General features: G+C 54.8%; 1 protein-coding gene across 3 annotated transcripts in view; it reads right to left on the bottom strand.

Annotated features, from left to right (window-relative positions):
- Positions 1–24781, bottom strand: part of LOC140426654 (nucleus accumbens-associated protein 1-like) — a 92140-nt gene that overhangs the window by 58109 nt on the left and 9250 nt on the right. For 2 of the 3 annotated variants that reach the window (XM_072511738.1, XM_072511736.1), the window contains exon 2: positions 1389–2183. In XM_072511738.1, the coding sequence (XP_072367839.1) occupies positions 1389–2160 (772 nt within the window). In that variant the 5' untranslated portion in view covers positions 2161–2183. Of the gene's footprint in view, positions 1–1388; positions 2184–19844; positions 19944–24781 lie in introns of all 3 variants that reach the window. The other variant, XM_072511737.1, reaches the window with a different exon arrangement.

The following is a 24781-nucleotide window of genomic DNA, read 5'->3' on the forward strand; positions in this document are numbered from 1 at the left end:
TGCTCCTGCGTGGGTCTCACCCCCACAACCCAAAGATGCACAGGATTGGCCACACCAAATTGCCCTTTAATTGGAAAAAAGGACGTAATTAATTTACTGTTCAGGGTTTAAGAAAGCAAGTCAAAAGCATGTTCAATGGCTCACTAGACCGGTTCCTGGGATGAGAAAGTTCATGAGGGGCTGAGTACATTAGGTCAAGATTCCCTGGAATTTTGAAGAACTAAAGACAGTCTCGTTGAAGGGGGATGATGGTGTGGTCACAGAAATCGTTTCTGCTGGTCGGGGAATCTGAAACACAGGGTCACAGTCTCAAGATAAGGAGTCGATCATTTAGGACTGAGATGAGGAGAAATGTCTTCACTAAAATGGTTGTGAATCTTTGAAATTCTCGACCCAGAGGGTTCTGGACGCTCCATCGTTGAATATATTTCAGGCTGAGATTGACAGATTTTTGGTCTCTCGGGAAATTCAAGGATACGGGGAGCGGGTGGGAAAATGGAGTTGAAGCCCAAGATCAGTCATAATTGAATGGTGCAGCACGGTTGATGGGCCGAATGGTCTACTCCTGCTCCTATTTCTTGTGCAGCAGAGAGAAAACAGATCCAAACAGAGGGATACCTCTCCACAGGGTCCGATAAGGAGCTCAAAGGGACTACAAGTCGTCAGAAGAGGAAGATGACAAGCAAAACCCTGTCAGGGGTTTCCTGCTCTCGGTTGTCCGTAGTTGGGAAAAGGAAATTTAACCTGTTAAGCGGTGTAATTACTTCATAAATCTTTCCACTTTGCTACAATCTGACAGCCTTGCTGTAGGTTTATTTATCATGCCCAAATTCCTTGTAGTGTTGCAATTAGCAGTTTGGAAATCTGCTTGGGAGAGAGGACGAGCAGCGCAATCCAGGGGTAGCAAGGTCATCTGCATTGCCCCTCCTCCCCTTTAACTGAAAAAACACGGAGGGAACTGAACACAGATTTTCACTCGTAAAATGTCTTTCAGGAAGTCTCAACTAGGCCAAAGGAGTACAGGTACTCACGGTTATAATGTAGAAATTGTAGCAGGTAATTTGTACCCTGCAAACTACAAAACCAGCACTGTGATAAGCAACGAGGTGATCATTTTCACATTCTGCTTATGTACAGGAACAGACCATTCAGCCCCTCAGGCTGTCCCACCATTCAATTAGATCATGGCTGATCTGTACCTCAACTCCATTTCTCCATCTTGCTCCATCACCCTTGATACTCTCGTGTAACAAAAACCTATCAAGCTCAGTATGAACATTTTCAATTGACATCACTGCCCACCCACCAATGGAAGACTCCCCTAGGTGAGGCTAGGTGTAACAGAGTATCAGTAAGTCCTGTTGCCCCGAGGAATTTCTGCGGCTTACCAACATGTGGGACACTCATGATGTTGTACATGCTGCACATCTGGACGTACTGCTCATCCGTCATGTCCTCTAGTCCCTCCTCTTCTGCCTCCTCCTCCTCCTCCTCATTCTGGCAGGAGAAGGGGCTATCACTGGGGTGAACACTGCTGGCTCCAGGACTGGCAATATCACGGGGCACATTGACGGGACAGCCCTGCCCACCGGCACCATCGTGTGCCAGGCGGGCTGACTTGGCACTGCCCGCCGCCGCAGGACCCTCACTGGCTCGTCTTCCACGGCTGAGACCCGCCTCGCTCTGCTCTACTTTGACACGGGAGGCGAGGGGGAGGGGTGTAGCTGGGCTCTGAGGCTCCCAGCTGGGGTCTTCGGTGTTCAGCCCTTGAGAGTCGCACCTCGGTGAGCTGACCTTGGACAGCAGCTCAGTGCCCCTCTCCACGATGCGTTGTATCTGCAGGAAACCCGCTGTGTACATCAGCATGAACTGCTCACCCGCCTTCATACACAGCCTCCCTGTGTAGCAGAAGTTGAGAATGTTCTGGAAGCTCTGTGGTTGCACAGCTGCCGGCAGCTCAAAGGCTACCCGTGTAGTCCCAGCGAAGAGGTCCCTGAAGTAGGAACTGTTGGCAGCCAGCACTGCCCGGTGAGCTTTAAACGTCTGCCCCTTCACCACAATCGAGGTGTCACAGTACAGACCCTGCAACCGCTGCTCATTCAGGCATTCCAGCACCGTATTCCCAAAGTTGGGAATCTCCAGCTGCAGCGTTTGAGCCATAGTCAGGAGAATGACTTGACAATCTACAAAACAAAGTGAGAAAGAAACACGTTAATTCTCGCAAGACAAGGCGGCGCTCCCACGCTCGGCCCGCGACAAGGCGGCGCTCCCACGCTCGGCCCGCGACAAGGCGGCGCTCCCACGCTCGGCCCACGCTCCCACGCTCGGCCCGCGACAAGGCGGCGCTCCCACACTCGGCCCGCGACAAGGCGGCGCTCCCACGCTCGGCCCGCGACAAGGCGGCGCTCCCACGCTCGGCCCACGCTCCCACGCTCGGCCCGCGACAAGGCGGCGCTCCCACTCTCGGCCCGCGACAAGGGGGCGCTCCCACGCTCGGCCCGCGACAAGGCGGCGCTCCCACGCTCGGCCCGCGACAAGGCGGCGCTCCCACGCTCGGCCCACGCTCCCACGCTCGGCCCGCGACAAGGCGGCGCTCCCACACTCGGCCCGCGACAGGGCGGCACTCCCACGCTCGGCCCACGACAAGGCGGCACTCCCACGCTCGGCCCGCGACAAGGCGGCGCTCCCACACTCGGCCCGCGACAAGGCGGCACTCCCACGCTCGGCCCGCGACAAGGCGGCGCTCCCACGCTCGGCCCGCGACAAGGCGGCACTCCCACGCTCGGCCCGCGACAAGGCGGCGCTCCCACGCTCGGCCCGCGACAAGGCGGCGCTCCCACGCTCGGCCCGCGACAAGGGGGCGCTCCCACTCTCGGCCCGCGACAAGGCAGCGCTCCCACGCTCGGCCCGCGACAAGGGGGCGCTCCCACTCTCGGCCCGCGACAAGGCGGCGCTCCCACGCTCGGCCCGCGACAAGGCAGCGCTCCCACGGTGGCCCGCGACAAGGGGGCGCTCCCACGCTCGGCCCGCGACAAGGTGCCGCTCCCACGCTCGACCCGTGACAAGGTGCCGCTCCCACTCTCGGCCCGCGACAAGGCGGCGCTCCCACGCCCGGCCCACGCTCCCACGCTCGGCCCGCGACAAGGCGGCGCTCCCACTCTCGGCCCGCGACAAGGCGGCGCTCCCACTCTCGGCCCGCGACAACGCGCCGCTCCCACGCTCGGCCCGCGACAAGGCGCCGCTCCCACGCTCGGCCCGCGACAAGGCGCCGCTCCCACGCTCGGCCCGCGACAAGGCGGCACTCCCACGCTCGGCCCGCGACAAGGCGCCGCTCCCACGCTCGGCCCACGACAAGGCGCCGCTCCCACGCTCGGCCCGCGACAAGGCGGCGCTCCCACGCTCGGCCCGCGACAAGGCGGCGCTCCCACGCTCGGCCCGCGACAAGGCGGCGCTCCCACGCTCGGCCCGCGACAAGGCACCGCTCCCACGCTCGGCCCGCGACAAGGCACCGCTCCCACGCCCGGCCCACGCTCCCACGCTCGGCCCGCGACAAGGCGGCACTCCCACGCCCGGCCCACGCTCCCACGCTCGGCCCGCGACAAGGCGGCACTCCCACGCTCGGCCCGCGACAAGGCGGCGCTCCCACGCTCGGCCCGCGACAAGGCGGCGCTCCCACGCTCGGCCCGCGACAAGGCGGCGCTCCCACGCTCGGCCCGCGACAAGGCGGCGCTCCCACGCTCGGCCCGCGACAAGGCGGCGCTCCCACTCTCGGCCCGCGACAAGGGGGCGCTCCCACGCTCGGCCCGCGACAAGGCGGCGCTCCCACGCTCGGCCCGCGACAAGGCGCCGCTCCCACGCTCGGCCCGCGACAAGGCGGCGCTCCCACGCTCGGCCCGCGACAAGGCGGCGCTCCCACGCTCGGCCCGCGACAAGGCGCCGCTCCCACGCTCGGCCCGCGACAAGGCGGCGCTCCCACGCTCGGCCCGCGACAAGGCGCCGCTCCCACGCTCGGCCCGCGACAAGGCGGCGCTCCCACGCTCGGCCCGCGACAAGGGGGCGCTCCCACGCTCGGCCCGCGACAAGGAGGCGCTCCCACGCTCGGCCCGCGACAAGGCGGCGCTCCCACTCTCGGCCCGCGACAAGGAGGCGCTCCCACGCTCGACCCGCGACAAGGGGGCGCTCCCACTCTCGGCCCGCGACAAGGCAGCGCTCCCACGCTCGGCCCGCGACAAGGGGGCGCTCCCACTCTCGGCCCGCGACAAGGCGGCGCTCCCACGCTCGGCCCGCGACAAGGCAGCGCTCCCACGCTCGGCCCACGACAAGGCGGCGCTCCCACGCTCGGCCCGCGACAAGGAGGCGCTCCCACGCTCGGCCAGCGACAAGGCGGCGCTCCCACGCTCGGCCCGCGACAAGGCGGCGCTCCCACGCTCGGCCCGCGACAAGGAGGCGCTCCCACGCTCGGCCCGCGACAAGGCGGCGCTCCCACGCTCGGCCCGCGACAAGGCGGCGCTCCCACGCTCGGCCCGCGACAAGGCGGCGCTCCCACGCTCGGCCCGCGACAAGGCGGCGCTCCCACGCTCGGCCCGCGACAAGGCGGCGCTCCCACGCTCGGCCCGCGACAAGGCGGCGCTCCCACGCTCGGCCCGCGACAAGGCACCGCTCCCACGCCCGGCCCACGCTCCCACGCTCGGCCCGCGACAAGGCGGCACTCCCACGCTCGGCCCGCGACAAGGCGGCGCTCCCACGCTCGGCCCGCGACAAGGCGGCGCTCCCACGCTCGGCCCGCGACAAGGCGGCGCTCCCACGCTCGGCCCGCGACAAGGCGGCGCTCCCACTCTCGGCCCGCGACAAGGGGGCGCTCCCACGCTCGGCCCGCGACAAGGCGGCGCTCCCACTCTCGGCCCGCGACAAGGCGGCGCTCCCACGCTCGGCCCGCGACAAGGCGCCGCTCCCACGCTCGGCCCGCGACAAGGCGGCGCTCCCACGCTCGGCCCGCGACAAGGCGGCGCTCCCACGCTCGGCCCGCGACAAGGCGGCGCTCCCACGCTCGGCCCGCGACAAGGCGGCGCTCCCACGCTCGGCCCACGACAAGGCGGCGCTCCCACGCTCGGCCCGCGACAAGGCGGCACTCCCACACTCGGCCCGCGACAAGGCGGCGCTCCCACGCTCGGCCCGCGACAAGGCGGCGCTCCCACGCTCGGCCCGCGACAAGGCGGCGCTCCCACTCTCGGCCCGCGACAAGGGGGCGCTCCCACGCTCGGCCCGCGACAAGGAGGCGCTCCCACGCTCGGCCCGCGACAAGGCGGCGCTCCCACTCTCGGCCCGCGACAAGGAGGCGCTCCCACGCTCGACCCGCGACAAGGAGGCGCTCCCACGCTCGGCCCGCGACAAGGAGGCGCTCCCACGCTCGGCCCGCGACAAGGCAGCGCTCCCACGGTGGCCCGCGACAAGGGGGCGCTCCCACGCTCGGCCCGCGACAAGGTGCCGCTCCCACGCTCGACCCGTGACAAGGTGCCGCTCCCACTCTCGGCCCGCGACAAGGCGGCGCTCCCACGCCCGGCCCACGCTCCCACGCTCGGCCCGCGACAAGGCGGCGCTCCCACTCTCGGCCCGCGACAAGGCGGCGCTCCCACTCTCGGCCCGCGACAACGCGCCGCTCCCACGCTCGGCCCGCGACAAGGCGCCGCTCCCACGCTCGGCCCGCGACAAGGCGGCGCTCCCACGCTCGGCCCGCGACAAGGCACCGCTCCCACGCCCGGCCCACGACAACGCGCCGCTCCCACGCTCGGCCCGCGACAAGGCGCCGCTCCCACGCTCGGCCCGCGACAAGGCGCCGCTCCCACGCTCGGCCCACGACAAGGCGCCGCTCCCACGCTCGGCCCGCGACAAGGCGGCGCTCCCACGCTCGGCCCGCGACAAGGCGGCACTCCCACGCTCGGCCCGCGACAAGGCGGCGCTCCCACGCTCGGCCCGCGACAAGGCGGCGCTCCCACGCTCGGCCCGCGACAAGGCGGCGCTCCCACGCTCGGCCCACGCTCCCACGCTCGGCCCGCGACAAGGCGGCGCTCCCACGCTCGGCCCGCGACAAGGCGGCGCTCCCACGCTCGGCCCGCGACAAGGCACCGCTCCCACGCCCGGCCCACGCTCGGCCCGCGACAAGGCGGCGCTCCCACGCTCGGCCCGCGACAAGGCGGCGCTCCCACGCTCGGCCCGCGACAAGGCACCGCTCCCACGCCCGGCCCACGCTCGGCCCGCGACAAGGCGGCACTCCCACGCCCGGCCCACTCTCGGCCCGCGACAAGGCGGCGCTCCCACACTCGGCCCGCGACAAGGCGGCGCTCCCACGCTCGGCCCGCGACAAGGCGGCGCTCCCACGCTCGGCCCGCGACAAGGCGGCGCTCCCACGCTCGGCCCGCGACAAGGCGGCGCTCCCACTCTCGGCCCGCGACAAGGGGGCGCTCCCACGCTCGGCCCGCGACAAGGCGGCGCTCCCACTCTCGGCCCGTGACAAGGCGGCGCTCCCACGCTCGGCCCGCGACAAGGCGGCGCTCCCACGCTCGGCCCGCGACAAGGCGGCGCTCTCACGCTCGGCCCGCGACAAGGCGGCGCTCCCACTCTCGGCCCGTGACAAGGGGGCGCTCCCACGCTCGGCCCGCGACAAGGAGGCGCTCCCACGCTCGGCCCGCGACAAGGAGGCGCTCCCACGCTCGGCCCGCGACAAGGAGGCGCTCCCACTCTCGGCCCGCGACAAGGCGGCGCTCCCACGCTCGGCCCGCGACAAGGTGCCGCTCCCACGCTCGGCCCGCGACAAGGCGGCGGTCCCACGCTCGGCCCGCGACAATGCGGCGCTCCCACTCTCGGCCCACGACAAGGCGGCGCTCCCACTCTCGGCCCGTGACAAGGCGGCGCTCCCACGCTCGGCCCGCGACAAGGCGGCGCTCCCACGCTCGGCCCGCGACAAGGCGCCGGTCCCACGCTCGGCCCGCGACAAGGCGGCGCTCCCACTCTCGGCCCGCGACAAGGCGGCGCTCCCACTCTCGGCCCGCGACAAGGCGGCGCTCCCACGCTCGGCCCGCGACAAGGAGGCGCTCCCACGCTCGGCCCGCGACAAGGCGGCGCTCCCACGCTCGGCCCGCGACAAGGAGGCGCTCCCACGCTCGGCCCGCGACAAGGAGGCGCACCCACGCTCGGCCCGCGACAAGGAGGCGCTCCCACGCTCGGCCCGCGACAAGGCGGCGCTCCCACTCTCGGCCCACGACAAGGCGCCGCTCCCACGCTCGGCCCGCGACAAGGCGGCGCTCCCACGCTCGGCCCGCGACAAGGCGGCACTCCCACGCTCGGCCCGCGACAAGGCGGCGCTCCCACGCTCGGCCCGCGACAAGGCGGCGCTCCCACGCTCGGCCCGCGACAAGGCGGCGCTCCCACTCTCGGCCCGCGACAAGGCGGCGCTCCCACTCTCGGCCCGCGACAAGGCGGCGCTCCCACTCTCGGCCCGCGACAAGGCGGCACTCCCAAGCTCGGCACGCGACAAGGCGGCGCTCCCACTCTCGGCCCGCGACAAGGTGCCGCTCCCACACTCGGCCCGCGACAAGGCGGCGCTCCCACACTCTGCCCGCGACAAGGCGGCGCTCCCACTCTCGGCCCGCGACAAGGCGGCGCTCCCACGCTCGGCCCGCGACAAGGCGGCGCTCCCACGCTCGGCCCGCGACAAGGCGGCGCTCCCACTCTCGGCCCGCGACAAGGCGGCGCTCCCACGCTCGGCCCGCGACAAGGAGGCGCTCCCACTCTCGGCCCGCGACAAGGTGCCGCTCCCACGCTCGGCCCACGACAAGGCGCCGCTCCCACGCTCGGCCCGCGACAAGGCGGCGCTCCCACGCTCGGCCCGCGACAAGGCGGCGCTCCCACGCTCGGCCCGCGACAAGGCGGCGCTCCCACTCTCGCCCCGCGACAAGGGGGCGCTCCCACGCTCGGCCCGCGACAAGGCGGCGCTCCCACGCTCGGCCCGCGACAAGGCGGCGCTCCCACGCCCGGCCCGCGACAAGGGGGCGCTCCCACGCCCGGCCCACGCTCCCACGCTCGGCCCGCGACAAGGCGGCGCTCCCACGCCCGGCCCACGCTCGGCCCGCGACAAGGCGGCGCTCCCACGCTCGGCCCGCGACAAGGCGGCGCTCCCACTCTCGGCCCGCGACAAGGCGGCGCTCCCACTCTCGGCCCGCGACAAGGCAGCGCTCCCACTCTCGGCCCACGACAAGGCGGCGCTCCCACTCTCGGCCCGCGACAAGGCGGCGCTCCCACTCTCGGCCCGCGACAAGGCGGCGCTCCCACGCTCGGCCCGCGACAAGGCGGCGCTCCCACTCTCGGCCCGCGACAAGGCGGCGCTCCCACTCTCGGCCCGCGACAAGGCGGCGCTCCCACGTTTGGCCCGCGACGAGGCGGCGCTCTCACGGCAAGGCACGGTATCAATTAGATTCCAGTCTGTAACTCATTCCCGGGTATCTGTTATTCTATATATAAACCACCCAAACCTCGCGATTAGATTCCAGTCTGTAACTCACTCCCGGGTATCTGTTATTCTATATATAAACCACCCAAACCTCGCGATTAGATTCCAGTCTGTAACTCACTCCCGGGTATCTGTTATTCTATATATAAACCACCCGAACCCCTCGATTAGATTCCAGTCTGTAACTCACTCCCGGGTATCTGTTATTCTGTATATAAACCGCCCGAACACCTCGATTAGATTCCAGTCTGTAACTCATTCCCGGGTATCTGTTATTCTATATATAAACCACCCAAACCTCGCGATTAGATTCCAGTCTGTAACTCACTCCCGGGTATCTGTTATTCTATATATAAACCACCCGAACCCCTCGATTAGATTGCAGTCAGTGACTTTCCCCGGGGTTTTTCAGGGACATATATACATCTCCTGGTGTCAGAGACATAGGGCAGGTGGATGGGGTTGTGAGGAGAAGCCGACGTTTCATTGCAGAGCTTCATCTATTGACATGGTTTGGAGATATCCTGACCCTGCAGGGTAAGTGCTGTCAGCACAGATAAAGTACCATTGGTCACTTTTGGGAAGGGCAGGGCTCATATTCTTGCGTCAGCAAAAACAAACTGCTGGTTGGAAATTCCTGCTGCCATGCAGCTCCAGTGTCTGCTTCCTGCCACTGGGGAGAGGGCGAGCAGGATCTCTAATGGTGGCTGGTGGCAACCCATTGAACTCTGACAGGATGTAGATCCCAAAATCTGGAGCCATTGCATGAAGCGGGTGAAACAAAAAATGTTCCATCTTAATCAATCACTATTGGGCGGCATGGCGGCAAGCACTGTTGCCTCACAGCGCAGTGCCCTGGGTTCAATTCCAGCCTTGGGTGACTGTGTGGAGTTTGCACGTTCTCCCGTGTCCGCGTGGGTTTCCTCGGGTGCTCCGGTTTCCTCCCACAGTCCAAAGATGTGCCAGTTAGGTGGATTGGCCACGCTAAATTGTCCCTTAGTGTCCAAAAGGTTAGGTGGGGTAACTGGGTTCTGGGGATTGGTTGGGGGTGTGGGTCTAGGTAGGGTGCTCTTTCAGAGGGTCAATGCAAACTCGATGGCCTCGTTCTGCACTGTAGAGATTCTATGATTCTATCGAGTAAGGAGCAGGGAGTGAGACTAATTGGTTAGCTTTTTCAGAGCCACTAACGGTAAGATGGGCTGAACAAGCTCCCTTCGTGGTGTATGATTCTTCGATGAACCAACAATTTGAACTGTGCAACCAACGTTTGCATGTAGAACACTTTTAATGCAGAGAAGGTGCTTCACAAAGGTGTAAAAACACTGAGGAACAGAGAAATAAGGAAAGGTGACCAAATGCTTTGACAAAAGAGGGCGTCAGATCAGACGACAGTAAGTGCACTTTGTAAATATTTCCCTGTAAAACCATCCCGCCCTCCATTCAAACGGGTCAGGCCAGATCACCTCCAAAAGGGACAATTGTGCAGCCGGTCCAAGCTCTCGGGTGTCACTGCAGACCTGCGGGATACCTCCACTGAGGACAAAGGGGAGAGTCGGCCACATTGTCAAATGTGTGGTCGGAAGACACAGGAAGGCCATAGCCGCAAAATTCGGAGCAGAGAATGCCGTCCAAGGTAAACTGAGCTACACACCTGGATCTGTACCCGATGCTTCGAGTCGATGATTTGTTTACAAAACTGGCTGGAGGATGTTCCTTGAATTTGGATTTATTGTCACGTGTGGCGAGGTACAGTGAAAAGTATTGTTCTGCTTACAGTCAAGACAGATCGTTCCATTCATGAAAAACCTTTATTTTTTTTCCAATTAAGGGGCAATTTAGCGTGGCCAATCCACCTAGCCTGCACATCTTTGGGTTGTGGGGGCGAAACCCACGCAGACACGAGGAGAATATGCAAACTCCACACAGACAGTGACCTGGGCCGGGATCGAACCCGGGTCCTCGGCGCCGTGAGGCAGCAGTGCTAACCACTGCACCACTGTGCCGCCCCAGGGTATTCCTTTACGGAACTCAACATGAGCCACGTCTATTTACAGGTGGCGCTAGATCCATCGTCCAGAAAATCTGTAACCATAAACACCCATAGAAGTTCAAATATGCCAGACAATGCTTGGAATGCGAGCATTAGCAGTTGATTAACTCTTTACAGATCCAGAGATGGGGTAACCCCAGGTTAAAGAGGTGTGAATTGTGTCAAACCAGGACAGTTGGTAGGATTTGAGTGTGGCCTCAACCGGGAGCTGGGATTCATGTCGCATTACATTCATCCCCCACCATCTGGCCTGCAAAATCCTACCAACTGTCCTGGCTTGACACAATTCACACCTCTTTAACCTGGGGTTACCCCATCTCTGGATCTGTAAAGAGTTAATCACCTGCTAATGCTCACATTCTAAACATTGTCTGGCATCTTTGAATTTGTCTATATATATGTTTCTGGAACATACCTCTTCATTCACCTGAGGAAGGAGCTGCGCTCCGAAAGCTAGTGTTTGAAACAAACATGTTGGACTTTAACCTGGTGTTATAAGACTTCTTACTGTGCTCACCCCAGTCCAACGCCGGCATCTCCACATCATGACCCATAGAAGGTTATTGAATACACCCACCTCCCAGGTCTTATCTGCCCTGTCGGTTTTGCAGCATGTAATGGAGAGTATCCTGCAGGGTCTACCGAAGGTGGCCATCTATCTAGATGATGTGCTCATCACGAGCACCACCGAAAAAGAGCATATGGACAAACTGCAGGAAGTGCTCAGGCGGTTTTCTCAAAGCTCAGCGTAGAGGACAGCGTCATACTGTGGGGAGCTTGCATAGTCACCACACCGCAGGGTCAGGAGCTCCCCCGGCGGCCTCCCTTCATCTATGGGAATGGCCGGGACGCCCATGGATGCGACTGTATGCGGACTTGACAGGGTCTTTCATGGGGTTCCATAATCCCCCGTCATCGTGGACGCCCATTTGAAGTGGCATGACGTACAAGATGGCCTCAACAATGTCTAGGACCTCAGTAGAAAAGCTCAGGTGCTTGTTCAGTACCCATGGAATCCCTGAGGTCCTGGTGACAGACAATGGGACACCCTTCACGAGTGAGGAGTTTGCCACATTTGCAAACCGGAACGACATCCGGCATAGCAGAACTGCGCCGCATCCCTCATTGAACGGCCTGCCACCTTTGTGTCGTCTGCAAACGTACTTTACCAAAACTGGGATTCCTCCCAGAAACAGCCAACACTGATGAAATGAAATGAAAATCACTTATTGTCACAAGTAGGCTTCAAATGAAGTTACTGTGAAAAGCCACTAGTCGCTACATTCCGACGCCTGTTCGGGGAGGCTGGTATGGGAATTGAACCTGCGCTGCTGGCCTTGGTCTGCTTTACAAGCCAGCTATTTAGCCCACTGTGCTAAATTTAGCCAAGTATGAAGAACAATGGGAAAATTGAAAAAGGAAACGGGCCCCCCACCTCTATATAATGGGTCCACTGCACCCCACCCCAGTACTGATGCCCCTTACCACAACGGAGGTGAAAGCACATCGCAACAGGACCCAGATAAGGAATGTTGCAACAGTGCCTTTTATTACTGCAGACAGACCAATATTATTACAGGGGCTCACCATCCCTCAGAAAAATAGTCGAAATGTAGATTTTTGGCAGAAAATGTGTGCTACAAGAAGCACATGCCCTAGTTCAAGCGAAAGTGGATAAGGGGACCTGGCAGGGAGTAGATTGATAAAATGAAAAACATGAGCCAAACTGTAAACGAAATATAGGCTTGTGTTAAAAATCCAGCTCTGGGGTGACTTATGAAGTCTCTCTGGGTCTCATATCAGTCCTAGGAACAGTTAAAGATGTGAAGTAAATAGGAATGGTTGTGATTGCTGAGTCAGTTAAAGTTAAAACATAACAAATGAGTTTATCGTGTGCTTTTTGAGTTATGGTAGTGTTTAGTTCCTTTAGAAAAGAAATTGTAGAAATTAGAATAGGAAAGAAAAATGTATAACATTTGAGAAAGTGGAGGTCAATATGGTGTTTAGAACTTGTTGAAAGAAGGTTACTCAGGGCTGCGCAGCTGTGTAACTCCGAGAATATTTAGCTCCGCTCCTTTAGGTTCTACAAAAAAGTTAACCCTTTCGGCAGACATTTGATTTATTTTTAAATCGCCACACAGCTTTTGTATTTTTAGATATAACTTCTTACAACTTAAGGGGCATTAAGTTTTTGGTAGTTATGACTGCAGGTGGTAATCTGATTGGGTGAGAATGCGTTGAGGTTTTGAATTGCCCATTGGAGTTTGGTTTAAATGGAACAAAAAATAAGTTATGTTATAATGAAGGAGGATGGAGGATCTCGTTTTTTAATTTTAAAGGTTTATCTTTCTGGGGAATTAAGCTTATCATGAGTTTTTAATTACAGGTAGTTGGGAAGCTTAAAAACAGAACCACAAGAACGCTTATGTAATTAATCTTATCTATTGTTGTTTTAAAGCACGTGCTATGTTTTCTGCTTGTATGGATGATATTTGTGTGGGCCGAAATTCTCCAGCCGTTGGGATTCTCTTTCCCCGCTGACAGCACACCCCTGCTCCAGGTTTCCCGGTGGCGTGAGGTGGATTCAATGGGAAATCCCATTGACAAGCAGTGGGAAGAGAGAATTTCCCGCCAGTGAATGGTGCACCGCTGAGGAACACGTGGCTGCGGGACCAGAGAATTACACACCTGCTGTTATGTTTCAAGCTTTCATGTTTTCCTGTCTGATATTGTGACTTTGTGATAGCAGTTTAAGTGATTTAAGTCAAATGCTAACAAGAATGAAATGTAATTTTTTTTTTTCCAAGTTATGAACCTGGAATCATGACTACTGGCCAGCATCATAATTCCAGGATATTTTGATCAACATGTGGGAATTTTAATCCAAACAGAAATTCACGCATGTGAGAATGAGATAGTTTTAATTTGATAGGATTAATTGGAATTTGGGATATTTGAAATTATTACGACCAACCCTGGATTGGATTGATCTTCGGTTAAAAACTTGTCGAAAAAAAACTTCTCGTCCGGTTCAAACAGTTTTTGCTGTCACAACTAGCACAATGAAAAAGGAAAATTTTGAGATTGGATATTGGATAAACAAAGTATAAAGGAGAGATTGTTAAATAAAAACGGGTCCCTGACTGTGTTCTCGTTTGATTAAAATAAAAGGGCGTTGATGTGATGGCGTCCATTTGAGAATTTTTGCTCCACCCCTTTTCAAACGGCAGATAAGAGTTAACTCCTGCCTGTAAACAGCTGAAGATGTGCTTATATTTTTACAGGAATTGGGAATTACAACATTTTAAGTTTCTGGATTGTCAGATTCGTTCAAATGAATTAACCCATTCTGCCCCAGGCCGAGTGGATCTGTTGTGGGTTACTTTGCAGGTAACTAAAGATTCGCAGTAGCTTCAAGAATTTGAGAATTTATTTGCAGATTTTCAATATTGCAACAATAGTAATGGACTAAAGGCTTTGTTCAAAAAAAATTAAACAAAGAAATAAACCTATTCAGGCCATTTGTTAATCCTCGAAACAAGTGCTTGTGTCTAGGACACCTGATGTAAATACATTTGTGAAGACCCAGGAGGCCCTTGCAGGTGAATAAATGGGAGTTTATTATAGAAAATGGCCGCCATGGCAACATACATACAGTAAGTCCCCGTCGGGACCACCAGACTGCCTGTCCCAGTCTCGACCTGCTTTTACATAGCCCGGTAATGAGCCGCAGCTGGGTGGTCCTCCACCCACTAGTGGGGAAGCTCGTGTTCCACAAGTCCCATGGGGAGATAGATTGGGTATCCCTGTGGGCCTCGTGAGGGTGATTACAACATTGATTAATGAGCATCCAACCTTCTACACCACAAGAAACTGGAATTGAATAATTAATTTCAATTCATTTGAGTTGTTATTCTAAAAACAATTTGAGGGAAAAAAAGGTCTTTGAAAGTGATTCTAAGGAAATTTTAAAAAACATACACACAGTTTCGCTGGTTTCTATGGATATAAGAACAAAGTTTCTTTTGAAGAAAAAGGTGAAATCAACAATGGAAATCTGTTAGCCCAACAACACTGTTGTTTGAATTTGGAACAATTCTGAGATGCGAAAAGTGAGCTGTAATTTAGCGAGTTACTTTTTAAAATGGCAATGTCAATTAAGATAAGGAATAAGCAATCAAGACATGTTACTGCTTGAAACAAAATAAAAATGTTTGATTTCGGTTTTAAAGATATGAGAATATTGACTGCAAAATGTCTCCAGGGCTTGTGACTGGGATAGGAAGGGATACCGATCAATTCTGCCAACAGTGCATTACTGTGCCCAACATAATCCCAGAAGAGCGGTGAAAATAAGGTTGCACTCACCCTCGGGTACCCTGGGAACAATTCTATTTCACAGGACCACTACCCCCATCGAAAGCCAATAGTAATGTTGCCTCGTAATTATAGTCCAGTTCACCAGGTGGGTGGGAGCTTTCACCACTCAGGGCTGTTCCCCTGACTAGCCAAAATCTTAGCGGAAAAGGGATCATACCGGGGTGTGGGGTGTTCCCACCTAAATGGATTCAGACCAAGGGACCCTATTTCACTGATAAGATTGTCAGGGGGATGTGTAAACAAGTGGGTATCAAACAGAAATTTCATATACCTCATCACCCGCAAAGCTCTGAGATGGTTGAGCGAACGATCTTAAAACGTCGATAGCAAAGGCGATTCAGGAAACCAGGGAAGGCTGGGCAACAGTCTTGCCGAGTATCCTGATGCGTCTTCGAGCCACCCCCAATCGGAGTACCGGATTCACACCCTTTGAGTTCATGGCTGCAATCGCCTGAGGGAATCAGGTCAAGAGTTTTCTCCCTAACAGGGACCATATGAAATTTACCACATCGCTTCTATCTTTCCCTCCTAATTTTGACACCCACCATTTTATTTTCGGAGGGGATCTAAACTGTGTCATAGATCCAAAGCTGGATCGCTCAGGTCCAAAGACCTTTGCCCTCTCTGGTGATTCCAAGCTTCTTTCCACCTTTAAGACACAAATGGGTTGTGTGGACTCTTGAGAGTTTCCTCCATCTGGCCACAAGGGACTTTTCCTACTTCTCTCATGTCCACCATGCTTTCTCATGCATTGACTATTTTTTTTTTGGACAGAGCTCTTCTCCTCACAGTTAAAACTTCTGAGTATTCTGCCATAGTTATATCAGGCCACGCGCCCCGTTCCCTTGACCTCGTTTTTATGTCCAAAGCTAATGGTTGGCCTCCATGGAAATTAAACACAACCCTACAATCGGACAAGGATTTCTGTAACTCTATATCCACCGGTATCGATATTTTTATTAAAACAAGCAAATCGGATTCCACCAACCCATCAGTATTATGGGAGACCTGAGGAATTGAACAAACGAATGTGATATAAAATAGTTAGTTCAAATATTAGTTACAATAATGTAGAAGTGAGCCAGTCTGATAGTAGTGAGTTCACAAACAAAGGACAAAGGGATTCAGAAAGCATGGCAAGGATGAGGAAAAGGATGCTGGGTAACAAGAGGCCCAGGGTTAAGGAATGCGAAGTGAGCCAATCAGGATATATGGCCAGGTCAGGAGGGGTATAGGATGACCTATGGGAATCTTGTATGTGAAACTTGATGCCATTTGAATGAGGTTTGTAAAGATTTCTTTGTCTCCGATCTCACTCGGTTCTGGAGCTCCAGGAGACCGCTTGTGTGTTCTGAATCTCTGTGGAGCGAGTCAGCCTTGCAAGTTGGTTAAAAATAAATAATACTATACCTACAAATCCATCTCGAGTTTTATTGAGGCCAGACTGACGGGTAAAGAATTCAATTTTGTCAGACCCTCAAGGCAGTTCTCCAGGAAAATCTAATTTCTTACAATGTATAGATCGTCAAATAAAGAAAATGAAAACAAAAACTGGATTAAATTTTAGAAATAGACCATCAATATTCCATTACCCCTCCTCTGAGTTATATGCAGACAGGCTAAAGCCCCAGATTCAATTTGACTTACTTTCCACAAATAAAACTGTGCACATGTTACAACGTTCAAGGGGGACGTTTTAATGAGTACGGGGACAAAGCTGGCCCACCAGCTCAGGTGCCAGTCTGCTTCTTGGTTCATTGCCCAGATCTAGGATTTCTCTCATAATCTTACTACTAACCCCTCTGGTATTATTTTGACCATTGTTTCCTTTTACCATAATCTCTATAAATCAGATTTCCTGTTAGATAGCTTGACAATGGCTGACTTCCTAAATAATTTGGACATCCCATCTGTAGATGTGGACAGGATTAACAAACTGCATTAAGTTGATGCAAAGTGATAAGGCCACAGGCCCTGACGTCTTCCCTATTAACGTTTATAAAAGATTCTCCACTCCACTTGCGCCCTTATTGCTAGATATGTTCTCATGGTTCTCTGCCCCCTACACTGACTAAAGTTTCCATTTTGCTTACACTCAAACAAGACAGGAAGACTCTGAAGATCGGCCTATCTCCCTTTTACATGCAGGCATAAAGCTGTTAGCTAAGATACTGCCATGCTGCTTGGAACCATGGGCAGGATTCTCTGATCCTGAGGCTAAGTGTTGACGCCGTCGGAAAGGCCGTCGCGATTCTCGACGGCGTCAACATGGCCTCAGGATCAGCAATTCTGGCCCCTACAGGGGACCAGCGCGGCACTGGAGCGGTTCACGCCGCTTCAGCTGCTGATCCCGGCGTCAAATGGGCATCGCGGGATACGTGCATGCGCAGTGGCACCGGCGCCAACATGCGCATGTGCAGTGGCTTCCTTCAACGCGCTGACTCCGACGCGACATGGCGCAGGACTATAGGGGCCGGCGCGGAAGAAAGGAGGTCCCCAGCCAGAGGCCGGCCCGCTGATCAGTGGGCCCCGATCGTGGGCCAGGGTCGGACACCCCCTCCGCCCCCGGACCCTTCAACGCTGAGGTCCCGCCGGCTGAGAGCAGGTGTAGACGGCGCCGGTGGGACTCGCCGTTTTTACGATGGCCGCTCGGCCCATCCCGGGATGAGAATCAACGGGCCGGCTGCGTAGAGCGGCCCCCGGCCGGCGCTACACCAACCACGCCGGCACCAATGCTCTGCGGAGAATCGCGTGCCGGCGGCGTGGCGTGATTCACGACGGTCGGGGGATTCTCCGGCCCGGCCCCGGGCTGAAAGAATCCTGCCCCATACCTTCCTAATATAATATCTAGGCCACAATTCTCCCAAAAAATGATTGTCATTTTGGGTGGGAATTACGGGGTGATTTCCACCGGCCGTACGGGCGTGATCCAAATCACAATTCACCCACATTTAGTCATTTTTTTGAAGCTTGGGGAGATTCTCATTGAAAAATCCCATGCTGCCTTGATCTCCATTAACCATTATACTGTCCATAGCTTTACACTTCCCTTCCCCCCAACTTGCTAGTTTAAAGTCCTTGTGACCAACCTATTTATCCTATTCGCTAGAACACTGGTCCCAGAATGGTTCAGGTGAAGACCGTCCCAACGGTACAGGTCCCTCCTGCCCCAGTACTGATGCCAATGCCCCATGAAATGGAATCCCTCTTTCCCGCACCACTCCTTTAGCCACGTGTTAACTTCTCTAATTTTCTCAACCCTATGCCAATTGGCACGTGGCTCGGGTAGTAATCCAGAGATTATAACCCTGGAGGACCTGCTCTTTAATTTAGTCCCTAGTGTTTGATAATCCCCAAACAGGTCCTCTTTCCTAGTCTTACCTATGTTGTTAGTCCCAACGTGGACCACAACAACTGGATCCTCCCCCTCCCTCTCCAAAATCCTTTCAAGCCGATCAGAGATGTCCCTCACCCTGGCACCGGGCAGGCAACATACCATGCGGGACTCTCGACCTGGCTTACAAAGGATGCCATCAATCCCCCTAATTATAGAATCCCCTACAAATACCACTTGTCGTTTTGCTCCCCCCTCTTGAATGGCTTCCTGTACCACGGTGCAGTGGTCAGTCAACGCATCCTCCCTACAGCCCTCTTCCTCATCCACACAGGGAGCAAGTACCTCATACCTGTTGGACAAGGTCAAGGGCTGAGGCGCCTCAACTCAGGATCCCCCTACCTGCCTCCCTTGCAGTCACACCACTCTGTCCCTGACCACTGTCCGAATTAACAGAACTTATTCTACCGGGTGTGACTGCCTCCTGAAACAAAGCGTCCAGGTACTGTTCCCCCTCCCTGATGTGCCGCAGTGTGTGCAGCTCGATCTCCAGCTCATCAATTCTGAGCCGGAATTCCTCGAGCAGCCAACACTTGCTGCAGATGTGGTCACTGACGGTCTCAATGGATCCACCAGTTCCATCATCATACAGCAACAGCACATCACCTGTCCAGCCATATTCAACTAGTTAATTAATTTAAATATTTTTTTAAAAATTTTCTTTATAGAACTTTGTGCTACCCTTCTTTGTACTGCCCTGCCGTGGGTGTGCACACTAACTTTCTACACTCCGTCAAGAGTGCCCTCTGAGCCCACTGCTGTTTGCCCTGCTGATAGAACCCCTGTCAATAGCCTTACAGTCGTTCACACTGCTAAAGGGTGTAGCCACTTAAAATGGCCAACTCCCGATTCAAAATGACGAATGGCAAAGGCTGATGGCAAAGTCAGCCAACAGGACAAAATCGAGCAGCTGCAGGTTGGCTGTGTATTTACCTCTGGAAAGGCCAGACAAGATCGATACCAGCAACCATCAGCATAACGGAACAACAGCCATCTGAATACTAATGCGCAATCCCCGGGAACAATGAGCAACATTTAGACACACAAAGCAAAACCAGACTCTTCGGCGCCAGCAGAAGCCTACACAAAAGGAGGTGAACGACCACCTCAAGACCACCCATCGATCAGGGAACCGCTCCAGCATTGGAGAAAATCGAACCAAGCGATTGGGACAAAGTCCAATCACTTGGGACCAGGTACAGGGTCCGCCTCGAAAGACGGGAAGCCCCTGGGGACTATAAGAATTGAGCCCCAAGTTCAAGTCGCTCTCTTCCAGCTCTCTTCACTCGCTCTTCACTCTTCAACAGCCGCCCAAAACTGTAAGTCTTACTTCAACGCTCGCTACGAGATAGGCGCTCCTAGCTACCAATCTGTACCAACTTCGAATCCCGCAGGCTCAGACCCCGAACGAAAGGCCATTCGTTTCCCTGACCTGGTGGGCCAGTTCCAAGTTAAGTATTGGCCTGTTAGCTGTAGAAGTAGCTTAGACGTAGAATTTGTACATGAGTAGTGATTACTGTGTTCAAATCGCTCTCTTCGCTTCTCTCTTCACTCTTCAGCAGCTCCTCTTCAGCTCTTCTTCCTGCCCGGGTAGAAGCCAGGTATTTCGAATACAACTAGTATAGGTAAAAGATAGCTGTTTAAGCATAAATATTAAGCCCCAGTTTTAAATACCCATTTATACAGCATAATTCATTTTTACTGAGGTCCGTTGTTCTGGCAAATGCATATTTTCAAAGACAGTGTAACATTAAAACAGCACAGTTGCAAGACAATTTGACACTGCTTGTGCTAATTGTCAAGGACAAGGACTGAATACCATAGCAACATGAAGGCACCATTGTTCACAATGCAGATAACAGCTAAGTCAGAAAAGCTGATGTTGCACATTGAAGATGGACGGCTTGCCATCAAATCAAATGTGTTTGAGTCTAACCCAAACCAATTAGGATTATATTGGGGTGTGATTAGATGACTTAAGACAGATATGAAAGTGTATAACTGAAAAGTTTCCGCCTGCCATTTTAGTGAGTCTTTCTGTAGTGTCTTTGTGTTGTGTTGTCTTTTGGGGGTTCTATCAGTCTGTTAGTCTGTGTCAGTGATGCAGTGTACTTTTGACTTTGAGTTTGAGTTTAGCTGAAGATTATCTCTCTCTCTCGCTTCATGTTTCATTGCCAGACTTTGACCTTTTAAAAGTTACTTTCGAGCTGTCTGCCTAAGCAAAAAAGATAATGTCTGTAATTCTCTGAAAGCTTCGAATTGTCTACGAATTGCCTTTTAAATTACTTTCAAATTGTAATCAAGCAACTACAAATAAAACAATTCTTTTTGGCACCTGAGAAGTTTTAACTGCAAATTTCTGCTGAGTCCCAGTATTCGCAAAGTGCTACTGGTAACCGAATAGCAGAAATGATATAAATTCCTTCAACTTTACACAGTCGAATAATACTAGGAATCCAACAACTTGGCATAGTCCAGAAATATTACAAATCTTACAACTAGTCATATTGCGCCAGGACTTTGATTCATCAACTAAGCTTCCCCCAAACTTGCCGTAGTTCGGCAGGTTAAGATCCCTTTCAAATTAAAGATTCTCAACAATTGGCGAGCCAGCCAGGAGTTAACATTCTTTCAAATACAAGATTCTAATATTGGCGAGCCAGCCAGGAGTTAAGATTCTTTCAATTACAGATTCCAACAATTGGCGTAGTCAGGCAGGAGTGGAGCAGTGCTGAATGACCTTCGGAGGCCCAGCTGACGACGGAAAGCTTCGAAGATATTCGGAGGAGGTCCGGAACCTTCGGGCAGCTTCGGAGATAATCGGAGGAGGCCCAGAAGACAGCCGGAACCCACGGCTAGACTAGGGTAAGAAATATATTTTTCACCCATTAAAAGTCTTAAAGCCGCATCAATCAGTATTTCGACCCTTGAAAAGAACATTTGTTATAGACCGTGTTAAATAAATCAAGTGCCAGTCGTTGAGACTAACGTAGACGTGGCTGGAAGATTAGTCACTGCAGTAACTAAAATAAAACGGGACTAAAAAAAAAAATAGTCACGGCAGTCAGCGATCAAGAAAATTTATGGCTGATCCAAATCAAAGTGTAGATTCAGAGCCTTTAGCAGGCAGAAAATTACTCCTCACTACATCCAAGGGGGGTGCTGGAATACCAGATGTTTCTGTTGAAGATATGTTTGAAAATTGCAAGTTAATCGAAGAAAGATGTGTTTTAGCTGAACACTGCAAAATTTCTGTGCAGAAATTTGAACAAACAGCACAAACTCAGAAAGCAGCCCAAGCACCCCACCTAGTGGCACAATCGGCAATTGCACAGCCGAGAACAAATGTCAAGAATAAATCAGTTCCTTTGTCAGATGAATCAGACGAAGATAGTGTTCAAATCCAGCCCATGTTACCTGCTGCTCCAGCGGCGGCTGTTGCAGCACCTGCAGGAATATCAGCAGTAACTACAATTTCACCACCAGCACCAGGGCAAACATGTACCCTTGCTCCATTAAAATCATGTAAGAAAATACCACAATGTCTTTTCTGTGGTAGAGTAGGACACTGGATAACAAAATGCTATCATGAACAACGGATGGATTCTAGAGATGATAACGAAGTAGACAATGTTCACTACAATACATCTCCACCTCGTGGTCAACCATGTAACACGTATCAACAAGACACACCCAGTATGGCTTCTGGTCAGCACCACTGGCTAAGCAACTACAACCATGGTTGGCTTTTACAGTTAATCAACAACAGTATCATAATAGCCCAACTGTTTACCACATGGCTCTACAGAATCATCTCAGGCAACTGCCTGTTCGGCCTTCCACCATTATCCAATATGAAGATGATGTTCTGATAACCTCCATCAATAAAGATGATCATGACAAAGACTTACGGGTGGTCTTGAACCACCTCAGTACTAACAGTCACAAAGCTAGCTTTCACAAAGCACAAATTGCCCAGAAAGATGTTTACTTGGGACAGAAAATTTCCAAACGAAAAAGGGAACTTACTCAGAACAGAACGGCTGCCATCAAAGCAGCTAAAGAAACCTCAACGTATCGCTAAAAAGTTGCCAAGAACTGTCAACTTAAGAAAACTGTCATTATTCTGGACGTTGCTTTATTAATTTAAAGAAATTAACATATCTTGTTAGCTGTGTTTCCTTGAACAGAATCGACAAATTCATCTACAGAAAATCAAGATACAGCACAAGATTGGTTCAGTTATATATTTAATGGGTTGTTGTGTTTGATATTTTAAAATAAATGTTTAAAATTGGCCTGGAGGTTAGGACATCGAACAGTGTGGAAGCTGGTTTTAAAAAAAAACACAACTCAAATCTATATTCCAAAAGAACAGATCGTTCAAGGACATTTGATGGCGGGAATTTGGCAGCAATCCAACTTTTACTCCCAGTCCATTTGAGTGCAAAAAAAAAATGCCCCCTGATCCGGCTGATAACTTGGAATGTGAGAGGCCTGAATGGGCCGGTCAAGAGGGCCCGTGTGTTCGCGCACGTGAAGGGACTGAAGGCAGATGTGGTTATGCTCCAGGAGACAGATTTGAGGGTGGCAGACCAGGTTAGGCTGAGAAAGGGGTGGGTAGGGCAGGTTTTCCACTCGGGGTTGGACGCAAAGAATCGAGGGGTGGCGATTTTGGTGGGGACGCGGGTGTCGTTTGAGGCGCTGAGCATCGTGGCAGACAATAGAGGTAGGTACGTGATGATGAGCGGTAAGCTGCAGGGGGTGCGGGTGGTATTAGTGAATGTATATGCCCCGAATTGGGACGATGCCGGATTTATGCGGCGCATGTTGGGCCGGATTCCGGACCTGGAGGCAGGGAGCTTGATAATGGGGGGGGGGACTTTAATACGGTACTGGATCCAGCATTGGACCGCTCCAGGTCCAGGACGGGTAAGAGGCCGGCGGCGGCCAAGGTGTTGAGGGAGTTTATGGACCAGATGGGAGGAGTGGACCCATGGAGGTTTGTTAGGCCGGGGGCCAGGGAATTCTCTTTCTTCTCCCACGTCCATAAAGCCTACTCCCGGATTGACTTCTTCGTTTTGAGCAGGGGGCTGATCCCGAGGGTGGAGGACACATTCGGCCATAGCCATCTCAGACCATGCCCCGCACTGGGTGGAGCTCAAGCTAGGGGAAAGAGAGGGACCAGGGCCCGCTGTGGCGCCTGGAGGTGGGTTTGCTGGCGGATGAGGAGGTGAGCGGGCGGATCGGGGGGTGCATTGAAAGCTATCTAGATGCTAACGATAATGGGGAGGTGCAGGTGGGGTGGTCTGGGAGGCGCTGAAGGCGGTGATTAGGGGAGAGCTAATCTCCACTAGGGCCCACAAGGAGGGGAAGGAGAGGAGAGAGAGGGAGAGATTGGTGGGGGAGATTTTAAGGGTAGATAGGAGGTATGCAGAAGTCCCCAAGGAGGGACTACTCAAGGAGCGACGAAGCCTCCAGGCCGAGTTTGATCTGTTGACGACCAAGAAGGCGGAGGTGCAGTGGAGGAAGGCGCAAGGGGCGATGTATGAATACGGGGAGAAGGCTAGCCGGATGCTGGCACACCAGCTGCGGAAGCGGGAGGCGGCGAGGGAGATTGGGGGAGTTAGGGATAAAGGGGGGAACACGGTGCAGAGTGCGGTGGGAATAAATGGGGTATTTAGAGACTTCTATGAGGGGCTGTATAGGTGTGAGCCCCCGACGGAGGAGTGGGGGGGGGGATGTGTCGTTTTCTGGACCGGTTGAGGTTCCAGAGGGTAGAGGAGGGGCAGGTAGCGGGCACCGGTAGGGCTGGAGGAGCTGACTAAGAGGCTGGGGAGTATGCAGGCGGGGAAGGCACCGGGGCCAGATGGATTCCCGGTGGAATTTTACAGGAAGTATATGGACCTGATGGACCCACTACTAGTGAGGACTTTCAATGAGGTGAGGGAGGGGGGTCCCTACCCCCGACGATGTCCAGGGCGCTGATCTCGCTGATCTTGAAGCGGGACAAGACCCTTTACAGTGTGGGTCGTATAGGCCAATCTCACTCCTCAACGTGGATGCGAAGCTGTTAGCGAAGGTGTTGGCTACCAGAATTGAGGACACTGTTCCGGGGGTGATCCACGAGGACCAGACGGGTTTCGTGAAGGGAAGGCAGCTAAACACCAATGTGCGGAGGCTCCTAAATGTAATCATGATGCCTGCAGTGGAGGGGGAAGCGGAGATAGTGGCGGCTATGGATGCGGAGAAGGCCTTCGATAGGGTGGAGTGGGCGTACCTGTGGGAAGTGTTGAGGAGGTTCGGGGAGGGGTTCGTTAGTTGGGTTGGGTTACTATACGAAGCCCCGGTGGCGAGTGTGGCCACAAATCGGAGGAGGTCGGAATACTTTCAGCTGTACCGGGGACGAGGCAGGGGTGCCCCCTGTGCCCCCTGCTATTTGCGTTAGCAATTG

The sequence above is a fragment of the Scyliorhinus torazame genome, chromosome 7 (genome assembly GCF_047496885.1).
Source record: "Scyliorhinus torazame isolate Kashiwa2021f chromosome 7, sScyTor2.1, whole genome shotgun sequence".
NCBI lineage: Eukaryota > Metazoa > Chordata > Chondrichthyes > Carcharhiniformes > Scyliorhinidae > Scyliorhinus > Scyliorhinus torazame.